Source organism: Phoxinus phoxinus (genome assembly GCF_949152265.1).
Source record: "Phoxinus phoxinus genome assembly, chromosome: 13".
In the NCBI taxonomy this organism is placed as follows: domain Eukaryota; kingdom Metazoa; phylum Chordata; class Actinopteri; order Cypriniformes; family Leuciscidae; genus Phoxinus; species Phoxinus phoxinus.
Window position 1 is genome coordinate 33,366,249 of NC_136888.1, and position 16,321 is coordinate 33,382,569.

At 38.6% G+C, this 16,321-nt stretch overlaps 1 protein-coding gene across 1 annotated transcript; it reads left to right on the forward strand.

Annotated features, from left to right (window-relative positions):
• Positions 1 to 12,070: 12,070 nt before the first annotated feature.
• tmem151bb (transmembrane protein 151Bb) lies at positions 12,071 to 15,414 on the forward strand (the record flags this gene model as incomplete). The annotated part of the gene is made up of 3 exons (XM_079632908.1): positions 12,071 to 12,182; positions 12,338 to 12,579; positions 14,011 to 15,414. Exons 2-3 carry the CDS (start codon positions 12,493 to 12,495, stop codon positions 15,412 to 15,414), a joined length of 1,491 nt encoding a protein of 496 aa, XP_079489034.1. The 5' UTR covers positions 12,071 to 12,182; positions 12,338 to 12,492.
• Positions 15,415 to 16,321: the final 907 nt, after the last annotated feature.

The following is a 16,321-nucleotide window of genomic DNA, read 5'->3' on the forward strand; positions in this document are numbered from 1 at the left end:
CAGTGTTTTGGGGGGAGAACACTCAAAGAGAATTTTTAAATGAATGAATAATCATATACCTTACCATTTTTTTTAAGAATTTGTAAAAAGAAATTAATATACTTCTATCCAGGAAGGATGCATTAAATGTACCAACAAATGACAGTAAAGACACAAACATTTAAATTGATGCTTTTCGTTTAAACTTTCTATTTATCAAAGAATCCTGAAAAAAATCAATCAATCAATAAAAAATATGAACCGTTTTCTAAATGTTTCTTGAGCATCAAATCATCATATTAGACTGATTTCTGAAGGATCATGTCACACTGAAGACTGGAATTCATCATAATATTCAGTTTTACTGTATTTTACTGTATCATCCAATCATTTTTGAGTTCGCTAACATGAATGTCCAAACCCAAACACTCCGATTCACTAATGAATCAAACTTTCTTGAATCAAACGTTTGATAGACTCATGTGTGCACATTACAGCATTAAAAACACTGATGGAGATCTACACTGCTACAGTGCTAGTTTTATTGTAAAATGCATTAGGTTAGCAGTCACTATCATTGTTAGTTACTCCCATGCAACCCTGCTTCTCTGTGCTGCTCCTATCATGGACAAACAAGGCTACTTAAAGACCACCAATCAAATGTGTGTTAGCTTTGAGCTCATCTAAATACACCCGAAAATGTATCTTGTTATCACTTACTCACACTCGTGTCGCTTCTTATGCCCTGCCGCATCTTCCTGTTTCAATACAGCAATTAGAAAAAGTCAAATCAATAAAAAGTACCTCATCATATAAAATATGTTAATCATAGCAAGTGTTTTGGGGGGAGAACACTCAAAGAGATTTTTTTAATGAATGAATAATTATATACCTTACAATAATTTTTTTCAAGAAATTAATACTTCTATCCAGGAAGGATGCATTGAATGTACCAACAAATGACAGGAAAGACAAAAAAAATTAAATTAATGCTTTTCGTTTGAACTTTCTATATTTATCAAAGAATCCTGTAAAAAAAAAACAATGAATCACAATTTCCACCAAAAATATGAACTGTTTTTCTAAATGTTTCTTGCTCATCAAATCATCATATTATACTGATTTCTGAAGGATCATGTGACACTGAAGACTGAAGTAATTCAGCTTTATATATTTACATAGAAAACAGCCATTTTAAATTGAAATAATATTCAGTTTTACTATTTTTACTGTATTTTTGAGCAAATAAACGCAGACTTGAAATGAGCTTTCATCCAATCATTTTTGAGTTCGCTAACATGAATGTCCAAACCCAAACACACCGATTCACTAATGAATCAAACTTTCTAATGTTCCACAGTTTTAGGATCGCATGTTTGATTATTACTCATGTGTGCACAATGCTAGTTTTATTGTAAAATGCATTAGGTTAGCAGTCACTACTCATTGTTAGTTACTCAACCCTGCTTTGTGCTGCTCCTATCATGGCCAAACATGCGGGGGAGATTTGGGAGCCGTTGCCTGTGTGCCGTTCACAGGAGGTTTTGGCCGAGAGAACACAGACTGCCCGGGCCAAAGGCTAGAGAGCCCATATGCCGCTCCGCACACATGGACAGGACTTCACACCGCTGTCAGGCTAATGCAAATCCTCAGCGCTTATCAACAGAAGAGTGGGACTATTAGCAGTGATTGGGGCTTGTGTGCTGTGTGTGTTTTATCTGTACCGGCAGCCCAACATGTCCCGTTCCACTTCAGCTTCTGCCGAAGCACTTCACTGGCTTCCTCCTTCTTCACGCTCACTGTCCATTTGCAGCTTTGCGTTCGGCTCTCGCAGGCCCAATTTTTTGCCCCGCTGGAGCTTTGCTCTGAAAAACTAGCAGTTACGTGACCTGGCCGAGTCATACACTCTCCTGGGGGAATGGACGGCAGTTAAAACAATTTCACTGAAATGTTCGCTGTGAAGGGTGTCATTTTAGCTTGTCTGTCATTGGTTGGATAACAAGTACTTATAGTTAACTAAAACTAAAACCATAAAAAAAACTTAACTGAAATAAAATAATTTAAAACGCTTGTTTTATTTCAGCTATAGTTCTCAATGATACTAAAACAATAAAATTAGTTAAAGGAGAACTCTGGGGAATTTTTAAGTTAATCTTGATGTTATACCTTTGTGAGTTCTGTCTATAGAAAAAAACGAACCGGATTGGTGTTTGAACACGGAGCCGCTACCGCTAATGCCCAGAGCTCACTCAGCTAACGGCAGTTATGGGGCATATTCATAAAGAGTGTGTGTGCCTCTTAACAGACACAACATGCAATTAAAATGTCTGTCCAACATGAACAGGGTCCTTACATGACAACAAGATGCGTTTAGCAACTAAGCCATTGTTTAAATTCATCTAAATAGTGTTTTAGAGACGGCTAGCTGTAGTCTCGCGCTGAAGTCCCGTGGGAACTCCCGCTGTAGCTGGTTGTGTGTGTGAAGAGTGTGAGGCTAGTTCTTCGTCTGTATACTCGGGTTTAAATAAATAAGGATGACCATCAAACTCAAAAGCCTCTTCCATGTGTTCAAAATCTTCTATATTCCCCATAGTTGCGTTACGAACCATTTCTTCTTCATTTGTGAGCAACTCCGATCATCACTCTTCACACACACGACGCTCCTCCTCACACTCTTCACACACACGACGCTCCTCCTCACACTCTTCACACACACGACGCTCCTCCTCACACTCTTCACACACACGACGCTCCTCCTCACACTCTTCACACACACAACGCTCCTCCTCCTGCACACACTTCTATTTACCTTTTCCCGGCTACACCGGGAGTTCCCACGGGACTTCAGCGCGAGACTACAGCTAGCCGTCTCTAAAACACTATTGAGGTGAATTTAAACAATGGCTAAGTTGCTAAACGCATCTTGTTGTCATGTAAGGACCTGTTCATGTTGGACAGACATTTTAATTGCATGTTGTGTCTGTTAAGAGGCACACACACTCTTTATGAATATGCCCCATAACTGCCGTTAGCTGAGTGAGCTCTGGGCATTAGCGTTAGCAGCTCCGTGTTGCAAACACCAATCCGGTTCGGGTTTTTTTCTATAGACAGAACTCACAAAGGTATAACCATCAAGATTGACTTAAAAATTGCCCAGAGTTCTCCTTTAAACCAGTGTTGCTGTTTTGTGATCCTTAAACAAACAGAATAATGTTACACTTTCTAAGAGGTAATGACTTTATTGGTTGAAATTAAAATTATTGGTTGAAATTAAAATGATTGGTATGAAACTGAAGTTGAGCTCGTCTTTTCTTCCCTATAGTGCCGTATATCCGAGTGAAACGGCTTCAGAAACAAGAACAAATGTGGGCGGGGCTTGATTGTGTCTGTGGGGAATTGATTGGCTGGTTGTGGTTTGCTATTGGTGGATCTCATGTGAGTGACAGGTTGCCCCGCCCACATCATCAGAGAAGAGAAAAGATGCTGCAAGAGGAAGGGGAAGTTATTCTGATTCAACATCGCAGGCACATGAATTTAAAACAATAATGATGTGTACTATGCTGCAATATTGCCTACTGCTATTAAAAACAAAACAAAAACAAGAACTGCCCATTTTGATCTCATGGATAATTAGTTGACTAGGTGTTCAAAAAAAAAAAATCCTTTGAGAACCAGCATTTCAGTTTGAATCAGAAAAATTGCAAACATGAAAAAAATCAAGTGAAGTTTCTCTATCCAAATGTAATGCTTTCACTGTGTGGGACATTTTCTGAAGAAACCGACCCCCTGTGGTGACAATCAAGTTTTTAATGTTGTTTATTTGTCTATGTGGTGTTTTTAATATGCTTTAAGACAAACCATTTACAAAATTCTTCTGTCAACACCATTGCTGAGTATTTTCTCCTAAAAACTGCAAAGATAGTCTCAAAAATGTGGTTTGAAATCAACCACATATAGTAAAGATCAAGTGAATTATGTATATGATGTATATTACCATGTTATGATGAACTACATGCCTTTCTCCACTGACGTTCTGAGATGTTCAAAGTGTTTCTACGAATGCTGATCTTCAGAAGGTAGTTGTCTGACTCTGAGATGGTGAACGTGAACATGTATGGCTGTGTATTAGCTACACATAGCTGTTTGATAACGTAGTCAAGCAAAAGGCTAATCATATTAATAACTGTCATGTGTCCGAGGTTATAAAGAGCGATGCATAAAACGCATAACCAATCTTTCTGATACATCGACTTGTAGACGAGCCATTCACTCTTCTTCTTCTTCTGAATCGGTTTCTGCTTCAAACATAAATGTCTGAATTAAACCAGTATTGTCATTGTGTAGCTTTACAGTAAAGTTGAATGAGTGGATCTCTGAGCTGGTGTGAGTGAGTTACATTCAAGCTTTAAAGCATGAAGAAATTATTTTCACAGGAAAAAAACTTTTAAATCTCATTTTGGTGATCAAAGAAGAGTTAAGCAATAAAATGTTTAGGGGAACTTTGAGGTACAATAGATCGTGTAATAGGGTGAATTTCAGAAAACCTGTCAAGGTCATATATCACTAACCACAAGAAATTTATATACGCTGAAAAGGGTTTTTCGCACCAATCCAATAGATGAACCATTTTGGTTCCCCAAATAACCTTTCAGTGGTCAGCAGTGTTGGGGGAAGTTACTTTTAAAAGTAATACATTACAATATTGTGTTACTCCCTTAAAAAGTAACTAATTGCATTACTTAGTTACTTTTTTAGAAAAGTAATGCGTTACGTTACTTTTGGGTTACTTTTTTTTCCCACCTGAGGGAAAAAGCTCAATTTCTGGGCAAATGTAAAGACCCTTTCACCCCAAAAGTGAAATAATAATCCTCAGACTGAAGGACATGTGTACAGTAGAGGAAAGCACACAAGCAAACCTTCCTATCTATCTATCTATAGTTGTTTTTGCTTATTAAACTGAACCATCGAAGGTCAGAAGCAAGTACATTGGTCAATAAAGTGAGATTAAATGCATAAAAATGTATGTTTTATTTAACATATTTAGTTATTGGAGGTTTGCATAGTATTCTGATTCTGCATTTCACTGATTTTATATTTTGTATTTTGAATATTGAAAAAATGTTGTGCAAGTGAGATGAGTAAATGCTCACATTTAGTCTAGAACTACAATAAACATCATGTTCACACGCACACACGCACGCACGCACACACACACACACACACACACACAGCCCCTATCCCACACACAGCCCCTATCCCTAAACCTGCCCATCACACACACACACACACACACAGCCCCTATCCCTAAACCTGCCCATCACACACACACACCCACACACACACGCACACACAGCCCCTATCCCTAAACCTGCCCATCACACACACACACACACACACACACACACACACACACACACACACACACACACACACACACACACACACACACACACACACACACACACACACACACACACACACTATCCCTAAACCTGCCCATCACACACACACACACACACACACACACACACACACACTATCCCTAAACCTGCCCATCACACACACACACACACACACACACACACACACACACACACACACACACACACACACACACACACACTATCCCTAAACCTGCCCATCACACACACACACACACACACACACACACACACTATCCCTAAACCTGCCCATCACACACACACACACACACACACACACACACACACACACACACACACACACACACACACTATCCCTAAACCTGCCCATCACACACACACACACACACACACACACACACACACACACACACACACTCACACTCACACTCACACTCACACACTCACACACTCACACACACTTTGATTTGTCTCAACATGAGGACAGGAGAGCTGTCAGTCAATAAATGGAAAAACAAAGTAACTTGCGTTAATTATTTGACAAAATGTAACTCAGATATTTTGTTGTAAATTTTAAAAGTAATGCGTTACTTTACTAGTTACTTGAAAAAGTAATTTCCAAAACTGGTGGTCCGTTCTTAAAATAACTATTTTTCTTAGTGTGAAGAATGTTTTAAAAATCTAAAGAACTTTTTTCCACTATAAAGAACGTTTAATGGACCGAAAAGATAAATTTCCTCATTGAACACATCAATGCCAATAAAGAACCTTTGTTTTCAAGAGTAAAGTATACTATATAATTATATTTTGCTTTTAAAACAAATATTCACATTAAGAAAGGCTTAAAACTGTTCATCACCAAAGAGTCTCGAAGTTTAGGGAAGCTCAATTTATAGCATCTCCTAAAACTGTGAAGAGCCTTGTTTCCATGGGAACTGCAAAGCAATCGAGATGAGGTTCCCAGCCTGACATTAGTGAGATCCCACGGCACCAGCGCAGTCTGTAGGCAGGAACTTTAAACCTCATGACTCCCAAAACAAAGACTTACAAATACACAACACGCCAGATCACACAGATCGACTGCGGCGGGACTGATAACACATTACTGATGAAACACTCAGTGATGCAATTCATCCTTTCGGCCACGAATGTTATGCTAATTATAATTTTTTTTGCAATATTGCACTTTTGACAAATCCCCAACTGTAATATATACCAATCCTTTTCAATTCTGACCTAATTCAATACAGGCAAGCCTTCTCTCCTCTTCTGACATCAGTGTTTTCTCAGCGTGGAACAAGTGAGCCGTGAAAATCCACCGCTGTGAATCTATTACTATTGTTACGTTCACTGCAGCATTATTGATTAACTGCCTTCCATAACAATTAAAACCTTGAAGAGAGTAAACACAGCCTTTTCTCAATGGGTGAATCGCACAGAAACACACTTCCAGGTCGCATCTCAGCCCCAAATCTGTGGTTTTCAGAGGCACGATCCATCCTCCGTTCTCCTCGTTTATACGAGTCTAATTTCACAGTCGCTGTAGCGTGGCAGGGAAGTTTTCACCTGACGTCCAGATTATTATCTTGTGTGTCAGACGAGGCATTTCAAAAGGAAACTTCAATGGTATTCTTGGCACTGAGTCACTGTCAATACGAAGAAGAAAAAAACTCAAAACATAATTTAATTTGTATGTTAATGCATGAATTCAATTTGAATAATGTAGAGGGGCTTAAATGGGTTTGTATTATGATAAAAAAAGTACAGTAAAAACATTTGAGCATTACTGGAGACATCTTACTTGCATAGGAAAGCCATAAATTACACTGTAAAAAAAATCTGTTCAATTTACGGTAAAATACTGGCAGCTGTGGTTGCCAGAAATTTACCGTGTAAAATACAGTAGCAACATTTTAGGTTTTACAGACTTAACTTAAAATTTACAGTAATAAACCGTATTTCATTATCTGATATATTGTTAATTTACTGACCTATTGAAGTATTAATATCGGTTTTGTACCATTGTATTACACTGACAATCACCAATCACAGCAGTGATGAGAGTCACGTGGTCAATCAAAGCTCATCAAAAGCAGCTCTTCAACAAGAAAATTAATACTAATATAATGAAGCTGCACAGTGTCATTCACAAACACACACACTAAACACCATCATGGTAACACACATGATTTTTTTTAATGCAATAAACATTAATTCAACAACATTAAATGTGATAAAAAGCCCTAATGTACATAACTGATTAGAAAAAAAACTAAGAAACTATAAAGAAACGGTTATTTAAACAAAAATACATCAAATGTGAAGCGTCACGCAGGGAATTGTGGGAATGTCAATTTACGTTTTTTCACTGTAAATTATACAATGAGTTGTTCTTTTTCACTTTCAAAAACTATTTTTTTAACGGTATTTTACTGTAAAATTACATTAAATGTACCATTAGATCTATCACAGTCATTTACAGTATATAAGGAAACGTTCTGTTAACCAATTAACAGTTTTTTACCGTTAAAATCACGATAATTTTTTTGCAATGCTGGAAAATGCCTTTGATGATGAATCTCACAAAAGAACATATCCAGGTATTATTTCACCCCCAAAATCAAACTGGTTTACAAAAATGCATTGCAGTTATTGTTAATTATTATTCTGATTTTGAGGATAAATGAGGTCATGGTCATGAAATTTACCAGCCATTAATATTTTATACTGGTTATGACACCGAAATTGTAGATACCAGTGAAAATTCACAATTTTCTATTACAATTTCGATACCACAATTAAAACTACCGGCCTAACATGTAAAACATTATTAAAGACGAGTTACTGTAGTTTTCAGGTAGAGATATTGAATAAAGTAATCAAATAACACTGGATATAGTCTTCACTGTATAATTTAAACAGATTGATCCTTATTAAAGTCACACAAGTTATTCAGTCAAGAGCAGTGTGGGTTTTTGTGAATTCTTTGTTGTTTGATTAACATTAAAAACAAATATTAGGCTGCTGTCACTTTAAGACTAATGCACGGATCTAGTACAGATACACATCTTTCTCTGCTTACGTTCTTTTAAGCCATTATCGACCATGTTTACTAGGATACTCACAGAGACGGGCATTTTTGTACATAATTTTTGTGAATTTGTCCATTCAAACGCAAGAGGACGTGAAGCCAAGCTCAATTCAGTATCCGCGCGCTGTCTGAGACACGGCTTTCTGTGTGCGCGCTTCGGATGTTTGCACACACAAAATTCCCACACTTTGCGTGAGTAACGAATTGAGTTCTTCTTCGCGTCTTCTTGAGCTTGAATATTTAAATGACCATGGCTTAAACTCTTGAGATGATGTCCCGAGTGTTGTTCATGTTCGTTCACATTCATGTTCTCACAACATTGCATTGTTAGAAGAATTTTTTTAAATGTTACCGGCCTACTGGCGATTGACACCGTTTTAGCAACACCGATGTTACGATAACTTTAGGCCCTGCACTGACATGATCCAGCCGAAGAAAACATCCGCTGGTGAAAGAGAAGAACTTCACTGCATCAACTCCATGATGTTGAGCCAAAAATACAGACTGAAGCCCAGCAAACCTGCAGTAAAACTATGCCTGAGAGCAAATAAAGGTCTTAAGTGTGAGGCTGCTGTAATCCTGCTCACGTGTGTGTATCAGCCTCGAGCACTGCTTCAGATCCGGACTTGTCAAGGGTCAGTTGTGTCCAAACTGCATCCTACATGTACACTCTTATAAAAATAAAGGAGTTTTCACAGCGATGCCATGGAAGAACCATTTTGTGTTACTCGAGTATAATGCCCTTTTCACAAGATGTAAAATAAGTCTCTGATGTCCCCAGAGTGTGTATGTGAAGTTTTAGCTCAAAATACCCCACAGATATTTGTATATATCACTTAAGTTGTCACTTTTTGAGGGTGAGAAAAAAAACGCACCGTTTTTGTGTGTCTGTCCCTTTAAATGAAAATGAGCTGCTGCTCCCGGCACAGGGGGCGGAGCTTCAACAGCTCATGTCCTTTTACTTCACACACACTTGCACTGCCTTTAAAAGAGCTATGTTTTATAGTGTTCAGAACACTTGAATAATCTAAAGAACCTTTTTCAAGAACCTTTTATGTGATTAAAAGGTTACATGAATGTTGAACGTTCTTCATGGAACCGTTGATTCCAAAAAAGAACCTTTATTTTTAAGAGTGACGATTACAATGCATAATCATAGTCAAAGTACATGTCTTTGTTACTTTATTTTTTCATAGTTACATTCCAAAGAACTTCTAATCCCAAAACTAAAATGTTGGTTTAAAATGTCTGTAATTGAGGTAATTTGCTGCAAAAACATTCAATTGATCATTTTACACACATTGCCACACATAACCAAATTCAGAGTTTTATTTTGATGCATGTTCCAATTGTGATAACATCCCATCAGGCAACTTTACTGTACCTTAAATAAAAATTAGGACAAAGTCATTCTTTTCAACGAAACACACAGAGCCACTTAAATGCTCAGTATGTGCAATAATGATAAAGTAAAGAATCTACTTTAGTCTAAACATCAAAATCCTTCAGTGCTAGAAACCAAGTTGCTTTGATTCTCACATCTGCTCAAGCGCTTTCCTGTGGATTTCCTCCAGACATCTTCTGTCTCTGCTTCTGAAGACTGTCAGAGATTCACAGAACATCAGATGCCACTAACCAGTGTTAAACAAAACCTCCCTGTAAACATGTTTGTTTGGCTGTTCCAGCAACTTTCTTCTTCTTGCATGCTATTTGTGAAGTTCAGTCTTTAGATAATCATACAAACAACACAGATTTGCCTAGCTATGAAAACGCCACACAAGGGTAATAAAGGAGTGAAACACGTATACTTTACTCTAACAAAACACAATGTAAAAAGTTTTTTGGTTTAACTTAAAAAAGCAAGTTACCTTGTTGCCTTAAAATTGTGAGTTTGTTGGAATTAAAAAATTGCGTTAATACAATGAAGAATAATGGTTTAATAAACAGAAACTCAAAATAGTATGTTATCTTCACACATTAGTTATCGAAGTTGATTTGACAAAAGATAAAAAGTTGTGATAAAAAATCATGAAAATATTTTTTACAGTGCACATTTGTCACATACATTTAGAAAGCTTGCATTGAAGCTGCCAGTGATAACCATTTATTATGCTAAAAACTGTTTTTTCATGTCAAAATATATTTTTTTGCATGCAAGTCAAATGAATTTTAGCAAAATGTATCCAGGTCTAACAATATATAATAGACATATTGGTGAACTGTATGACACCATGCTCATTTTTTGACTATATTTTCTATGAAATAATAAATAAAGCAAATTACCCAAAACAGTTTCTGGTGAGTAAAATATTAATGGCACACACGCACGCAACAAAATGTGACAACAGACTTGACACTGAAATAAAAAAAGGGAAGACTATAGCGCTACCTGGTGGACATTTGGTAAATTGCATATAGCTGTTGGATGTTGAATTGCATAGCTGTATGAATGACCAGCTAGTTGCCTTTCAATAACCATTCACAGGGCATGCACCTCATATTTATCGTATTTTATGCACATTAAAATGCACTGTAAGTATGCACACTATAAGGAAAACTGTAATCCACTGAACATTATAACAACTGACCATCCGATAAACGAATGTCTATTCAGCCAAAATATGAAGTCACTAAAGAAATAGTTGAGCCACAAATGAAAATACTGTCATTTACTCACCCTCAAGTTGTTCCAAACATGTATGACTTTCTATTTTTCTGTGAAGCTTAAAAGATGATGTTCGGTTGAATGACAACCCTTATTTACATTGCATCTGTTTTATCACATGACTTTCTATTTTCAATGTTCTGCCGCTTCATCGTGTCGCTGTCCGCGGTGCTGAATCTGAAAGACAGCTGTCAATCATTTTATGTTCACAGACGGCTTTATCCAAAACGACATTGCATTCAAGATATAAATTTTATCACGATTAACATCAACACAATTATTGTAATCATGAAAAAAGACGTTTAATGTAACACTCTAAATGGCATTAAATCACAATGATTTTATTGTAACAATATCTTACACCATCTTCACTGTAAAAAATGATATGATCAATAAGTTATGACCATGGTTATGACATAAAAAAAACTTTTTTACATTGCTTTATGTCGTCAAAATAAGTTGAGCAATTTTTAACTTTTTTTATATAGCCTAAGTTATAAAATTCAACACATTTTCAGTCAGTTTAATGTAATTTAAGTTTAAACGACCTAAACATGATTGTACTTAATTTAAGGCAGCAACTTTAGTGCTGTTTTGGAAAATGATTGATAAATAAATTATTGAGAAGTTGAATGAATAGTCATTCAACTTCTCAAAATAATTTATTCATCAATAATTAAATTTTAAATATTGAAAGTGCAATAAAGATTTGTGACAGAGTAAATTAACTTGCATTCATTTTTTGAAACTATCTGTAGGCTACTCGTAGCATGTGTGAATTTCACTGGAAGCGTGTGAATTTCAATGCGCTCAGTTGTCGACATCTGCTGTCAGGAGCTTCACGAGCACCACCACCACCACCACCATCATCCTCATCCTCCCCACCCCTCAACCTCTCCCTGCGGGAACGACAATATCCAGCGCTTAACATTCCCAATTTGGAATTGCAAATCCTCGCCAAAGGAACCCATTTGAGCGGCACAAACCACATTCTTTCTTAAATGGCGTCAGAAACGCGTCTCACGCGCGCGTTATCGCACAGGAGGTATGGCGGCTAATCAGACGCTCTGTGAATATGTATCAGTCAGCTTTTCAATGCATGTGCTTATATGTATTGTCATACGGCCATTTGAGCATATCTAAACATACTGCTGATCTTTGTCGTTTGAAAGATGCATAAATTGCCTAATCAAATCGCAGGTTGTTGCAAACGGAAGTAAGCGATGCAATTCGATTTCAAAATGCATGACGGGATGGACAGGCGGGTTTGAAGGCGCTGGTTGGGTTGGTGTGCGTTTGTAAGCAGTGGATGCTGAAGAGTCTGGGGAGAGTTTGAGGTGGTCTTTGTTCCAGCCATGTCTCCTCCAGCATCTGCTGCGACAGCCAGTGAGAGCAGCACCAACACTGTGTTCGAGGACGACACGGACGCCACGAGAGAGGAGGTACTCGATCACTCACGCGGTTTTCATTTAGCAGTCATGACGATGCGTGAATAACGCGTGATAAGAGACAAAAACTAAAGATCCCGATATGTAAACATGAGCATCGATGTGCACAACATGCAAGCATGCAACAATAGACATCACTGCAGTGAGAACGCATGAGCAGAGATTGGCTTTATCAAATAACAAACGGCCGAACAGGCTTTGTTATTGTAAGCAATAGAGGCATATAATCCACGAATGCATGATTCTACTACAGCAAATGACACCCGGTATGATAGAGTCATGTCAGACATGAACAATATATATTACATATTCAACCATTGATAGTGATACACCAAAATATTGGCCAGACCGATATTTGGCCATGGCCAGTGTAGTAGTGCAGACTAAACCAGTCCATTATGATTTGCTGGTTGGTAAACTGAAAAGTGTGCAAAAACAAAAAAACACTGGGAGATCATTTCTTGTATCAGCAAAACAGCTTTTTTCAACAAGGTTTCATCAAGTTAAAAATCTCCAAACAGCTTTGTCTATGGATACATTTTCAATTTATTTTTGTAATACATATTGTAATAAATTCTGGAGCAAACATTGTTTAAATTAAGTGTTTATTTAATGTCACCTTGATAAAGTAGGAAGGCCAACACAAACACACACACACACACACACACACACACACACACACACACACACACACACACACACACGTGAATACGTGTATAAATTGGTGGTGGTTGAGGAGATTCCCCCTTCCATGTAAAGTGCCGAGTGCAGAGAAAAGTATTTAATGTAAGGAATCATTATTATTACTAATTAAAAAGAAAAAAGAAAAAAATGGCATTTTCTTTTAGGGATTTTTTTTTTTACTAAATATTACAGTAAATATATATTTTTACAGTAAAAAAAAAAAATCGTTTAAAATAATTGTTCACTTTAAAAAAAAAGATCCAATGAGATACCAAAGAGATCAAATGTACTTAGATGACAAAACGTACAGGAGCACACACACAGTCACAAATGCACCAAAAAAAGATAAATGTGCATACAAATCCTTTAGTCCATTAGTTTATCTTATAATAAGTGTAATAATATATATTACTATTAAAGTGTTATAATATATGTGTTAATCGGGCATGCATCACACTACATGCATTTACTATGATGCAATGTGTACATTATCTCTGCCTTCTCTTTATAATTAAACAAATATATTGTTCAAGCACTAATAGCCTTTAGACATGTAGGAATTTGTTAGTGCTTCTCTAAGATACTAATGTGATATGTGCATGAATATTAACCAATAAAGTAATACAATAGTGCCCATTCACATCTTGCTTTCAAACACGCATTTGCATAAATCACTGTACTCACCGTTTCCATGTCCTGTGTAACTCCTCTCCCTTGTTCTCTTTTGTGTTTGCCGAGCAGCAGAGGCCTGTGAAGCAGTCGCTGAGCAAGTCCATGTGCAGAGAGGTGTTCTGGAAATGCCTGCTGCTGTCTATGCTCATGTACGGCTGCATGGGAGCCATGGTGTGGTGCCACGTCACCAAGGTCACCCGCTTGACCTTTGACAGTGCCTACAAAGGGAAGTCCATGATGTATCATGACAGTCCCTGCTCAGACGGCTACATCTACATCCCACTGGCCTTCCTCATCATGCTTTACGTCGTTTACCTGGTGGAGTGCTGGCACTGCCATGCCAAAAATGAGCTTCAGTACAAGGTGCACGTGGAGGGGATCTACGAAAGAGTCCAGAGGATGCAGCAGGCCAAGCCTTGCATCTGGTGGAAGGCCATCAGCTACCACTACGTGCGGCGGACGCGGCAAGTCACGCGGTACCGCAACGGAGACGCGTACACAACCACGCAGGTGTACCACGAGAGGGTCAACACCCATGTAGCCGAGGCAGAGTTCGACTACGCCCACTGTGGAGTCAAGGACGTCTCCAAGCTGTTAGCGGGTCTGGAAAAGTCAGCCATCACCAGACTGAGGTTCACTAAGTGCTTTAGCTTCGGCAATGTGGAGTCCGAAAACTCCTATTTGACCCAACGGGCACGGTTCTTCACCGACAACGAAGGATTGGATGATTACATGGAGGCCCGGGAAGGGATGCACCTGAAAAACGTAGACTTCAAAGAGTACATGATTGCCTTCTCTGACCCAGACCACCATCCCTGGTACGTCTCCAACTGGGTCTTCTGGACAACGGCCTTTCTTACTGTATCCTGGCCGTTACGGGTTCTGGCGGAGTATCGCACGGCTTACGTCCATTACCGTGTTGAAAAGCTCTTTGGTGCAGACTACATACCTGTGACGCCCTGCGACGAGAGGCCGTACTGTCGACGCATCCCGAGAGTCAACACCATCGACAGCACCGAACTGGAGTGGCACATTCGCTCGAACCAGCAGCTGGTGCCGAGCTACTCCGAGGCGGGTCTGATGGATCTGGCACAACGCTCAGGAGGCGTCAGGCAGAACTGTGAACGCTGCCACCGCGCCATCAGCAACTCATCCGTGTTTTCCCGAAGCGCCCTCAGCATCTGCAACGGCAGTCCTCGCATCCCCTTCAGCGGGAGCCGCTTCTCCTTGGGAAGACTGTACGGGTCTCGCCGAAGCTGCTTCTGGAGAAGCGGGAGCGGGAGTCTGGACGAACCCGAGAGTCCCAGCGAGAACACGCGATGCCTGTCCGGACGGATCAACGCCGATGAGGAAGACCCACCGGCCTACCAGGATGCGCTGTACTTCCCGGTGCTTATCGTCCACTGTAATGAGAGCTGTCCCAATCACCGATCCTTCCATAGGAACAGCTCATGTGTGGAGACGTCGTTGTGATCCAGCTCTTTAGCTTCATACACCACCAGTCAAAAGATTTTTTATGTTTTTAAAAACTTCTGCTCACCAAGGCTGCATTTGATTAAAAACACACAAAAAAACAGTAATATGAAATGTTAAACACGCTGTACCGACGACGAGGTTTAGGCTTTATTAAGCGTATTTGTGGAAGAGGAAATTTTCAGCGCGTTCGTCCCAGCCATCTCACGGTCAATGTCCGCATCGTCTAATTTTATATCTAGCGTTACGAGCTTTCTGAACACGCTTTAGTATCAGCGCTCGTCTCTTTTCTGCCGTTTTGTTAATTACCTCGTTAGTAAACCAGTACATCACAAACAAATGCAGCACAGTTTAAATCTCCTCCATACTTATTATAAATGTGGCGCTCAAAACTTATTACTGTCCGTTGCAGTCGCGCCCAGTTTACATAATCTTCCCGGTACTTTAGACCGCGGTGTTAACGCAGAAAGCAACCGGTCTGGGGCAAAAAAAGTTCCTGGGACAAATTGTTCCAAATAATTTTGGTGGAAACACGACTTAATATGTGGATTTGATGCTCAAAAAAACATTCAATATTATGATCAGTTATTTATATTTTTATTTCAGGATTCTTTGATGAATAGAATGTTCAAAAGATGAATAGAATGTTCAAAAGATGAATAGAATGTTCAAATAAGCATTTATTTGAAATGGAATCTTTTGCACAGCACACTTTTTTTAGTTTGTGTATTTTTAATCAAATAAATGCAGCCTTGGTGAGCAGATGAGACTTCACTTCTTTTAAAAACATAAAAAAATCGTACCAATCCAAAACTTTTGCCTGGCAGTGTAAACCACTGAAAGAAGAACATCAAAACGATATACTAATGAATGAAAAATCCTCAATATTCGACTTGTCCTGTTACTC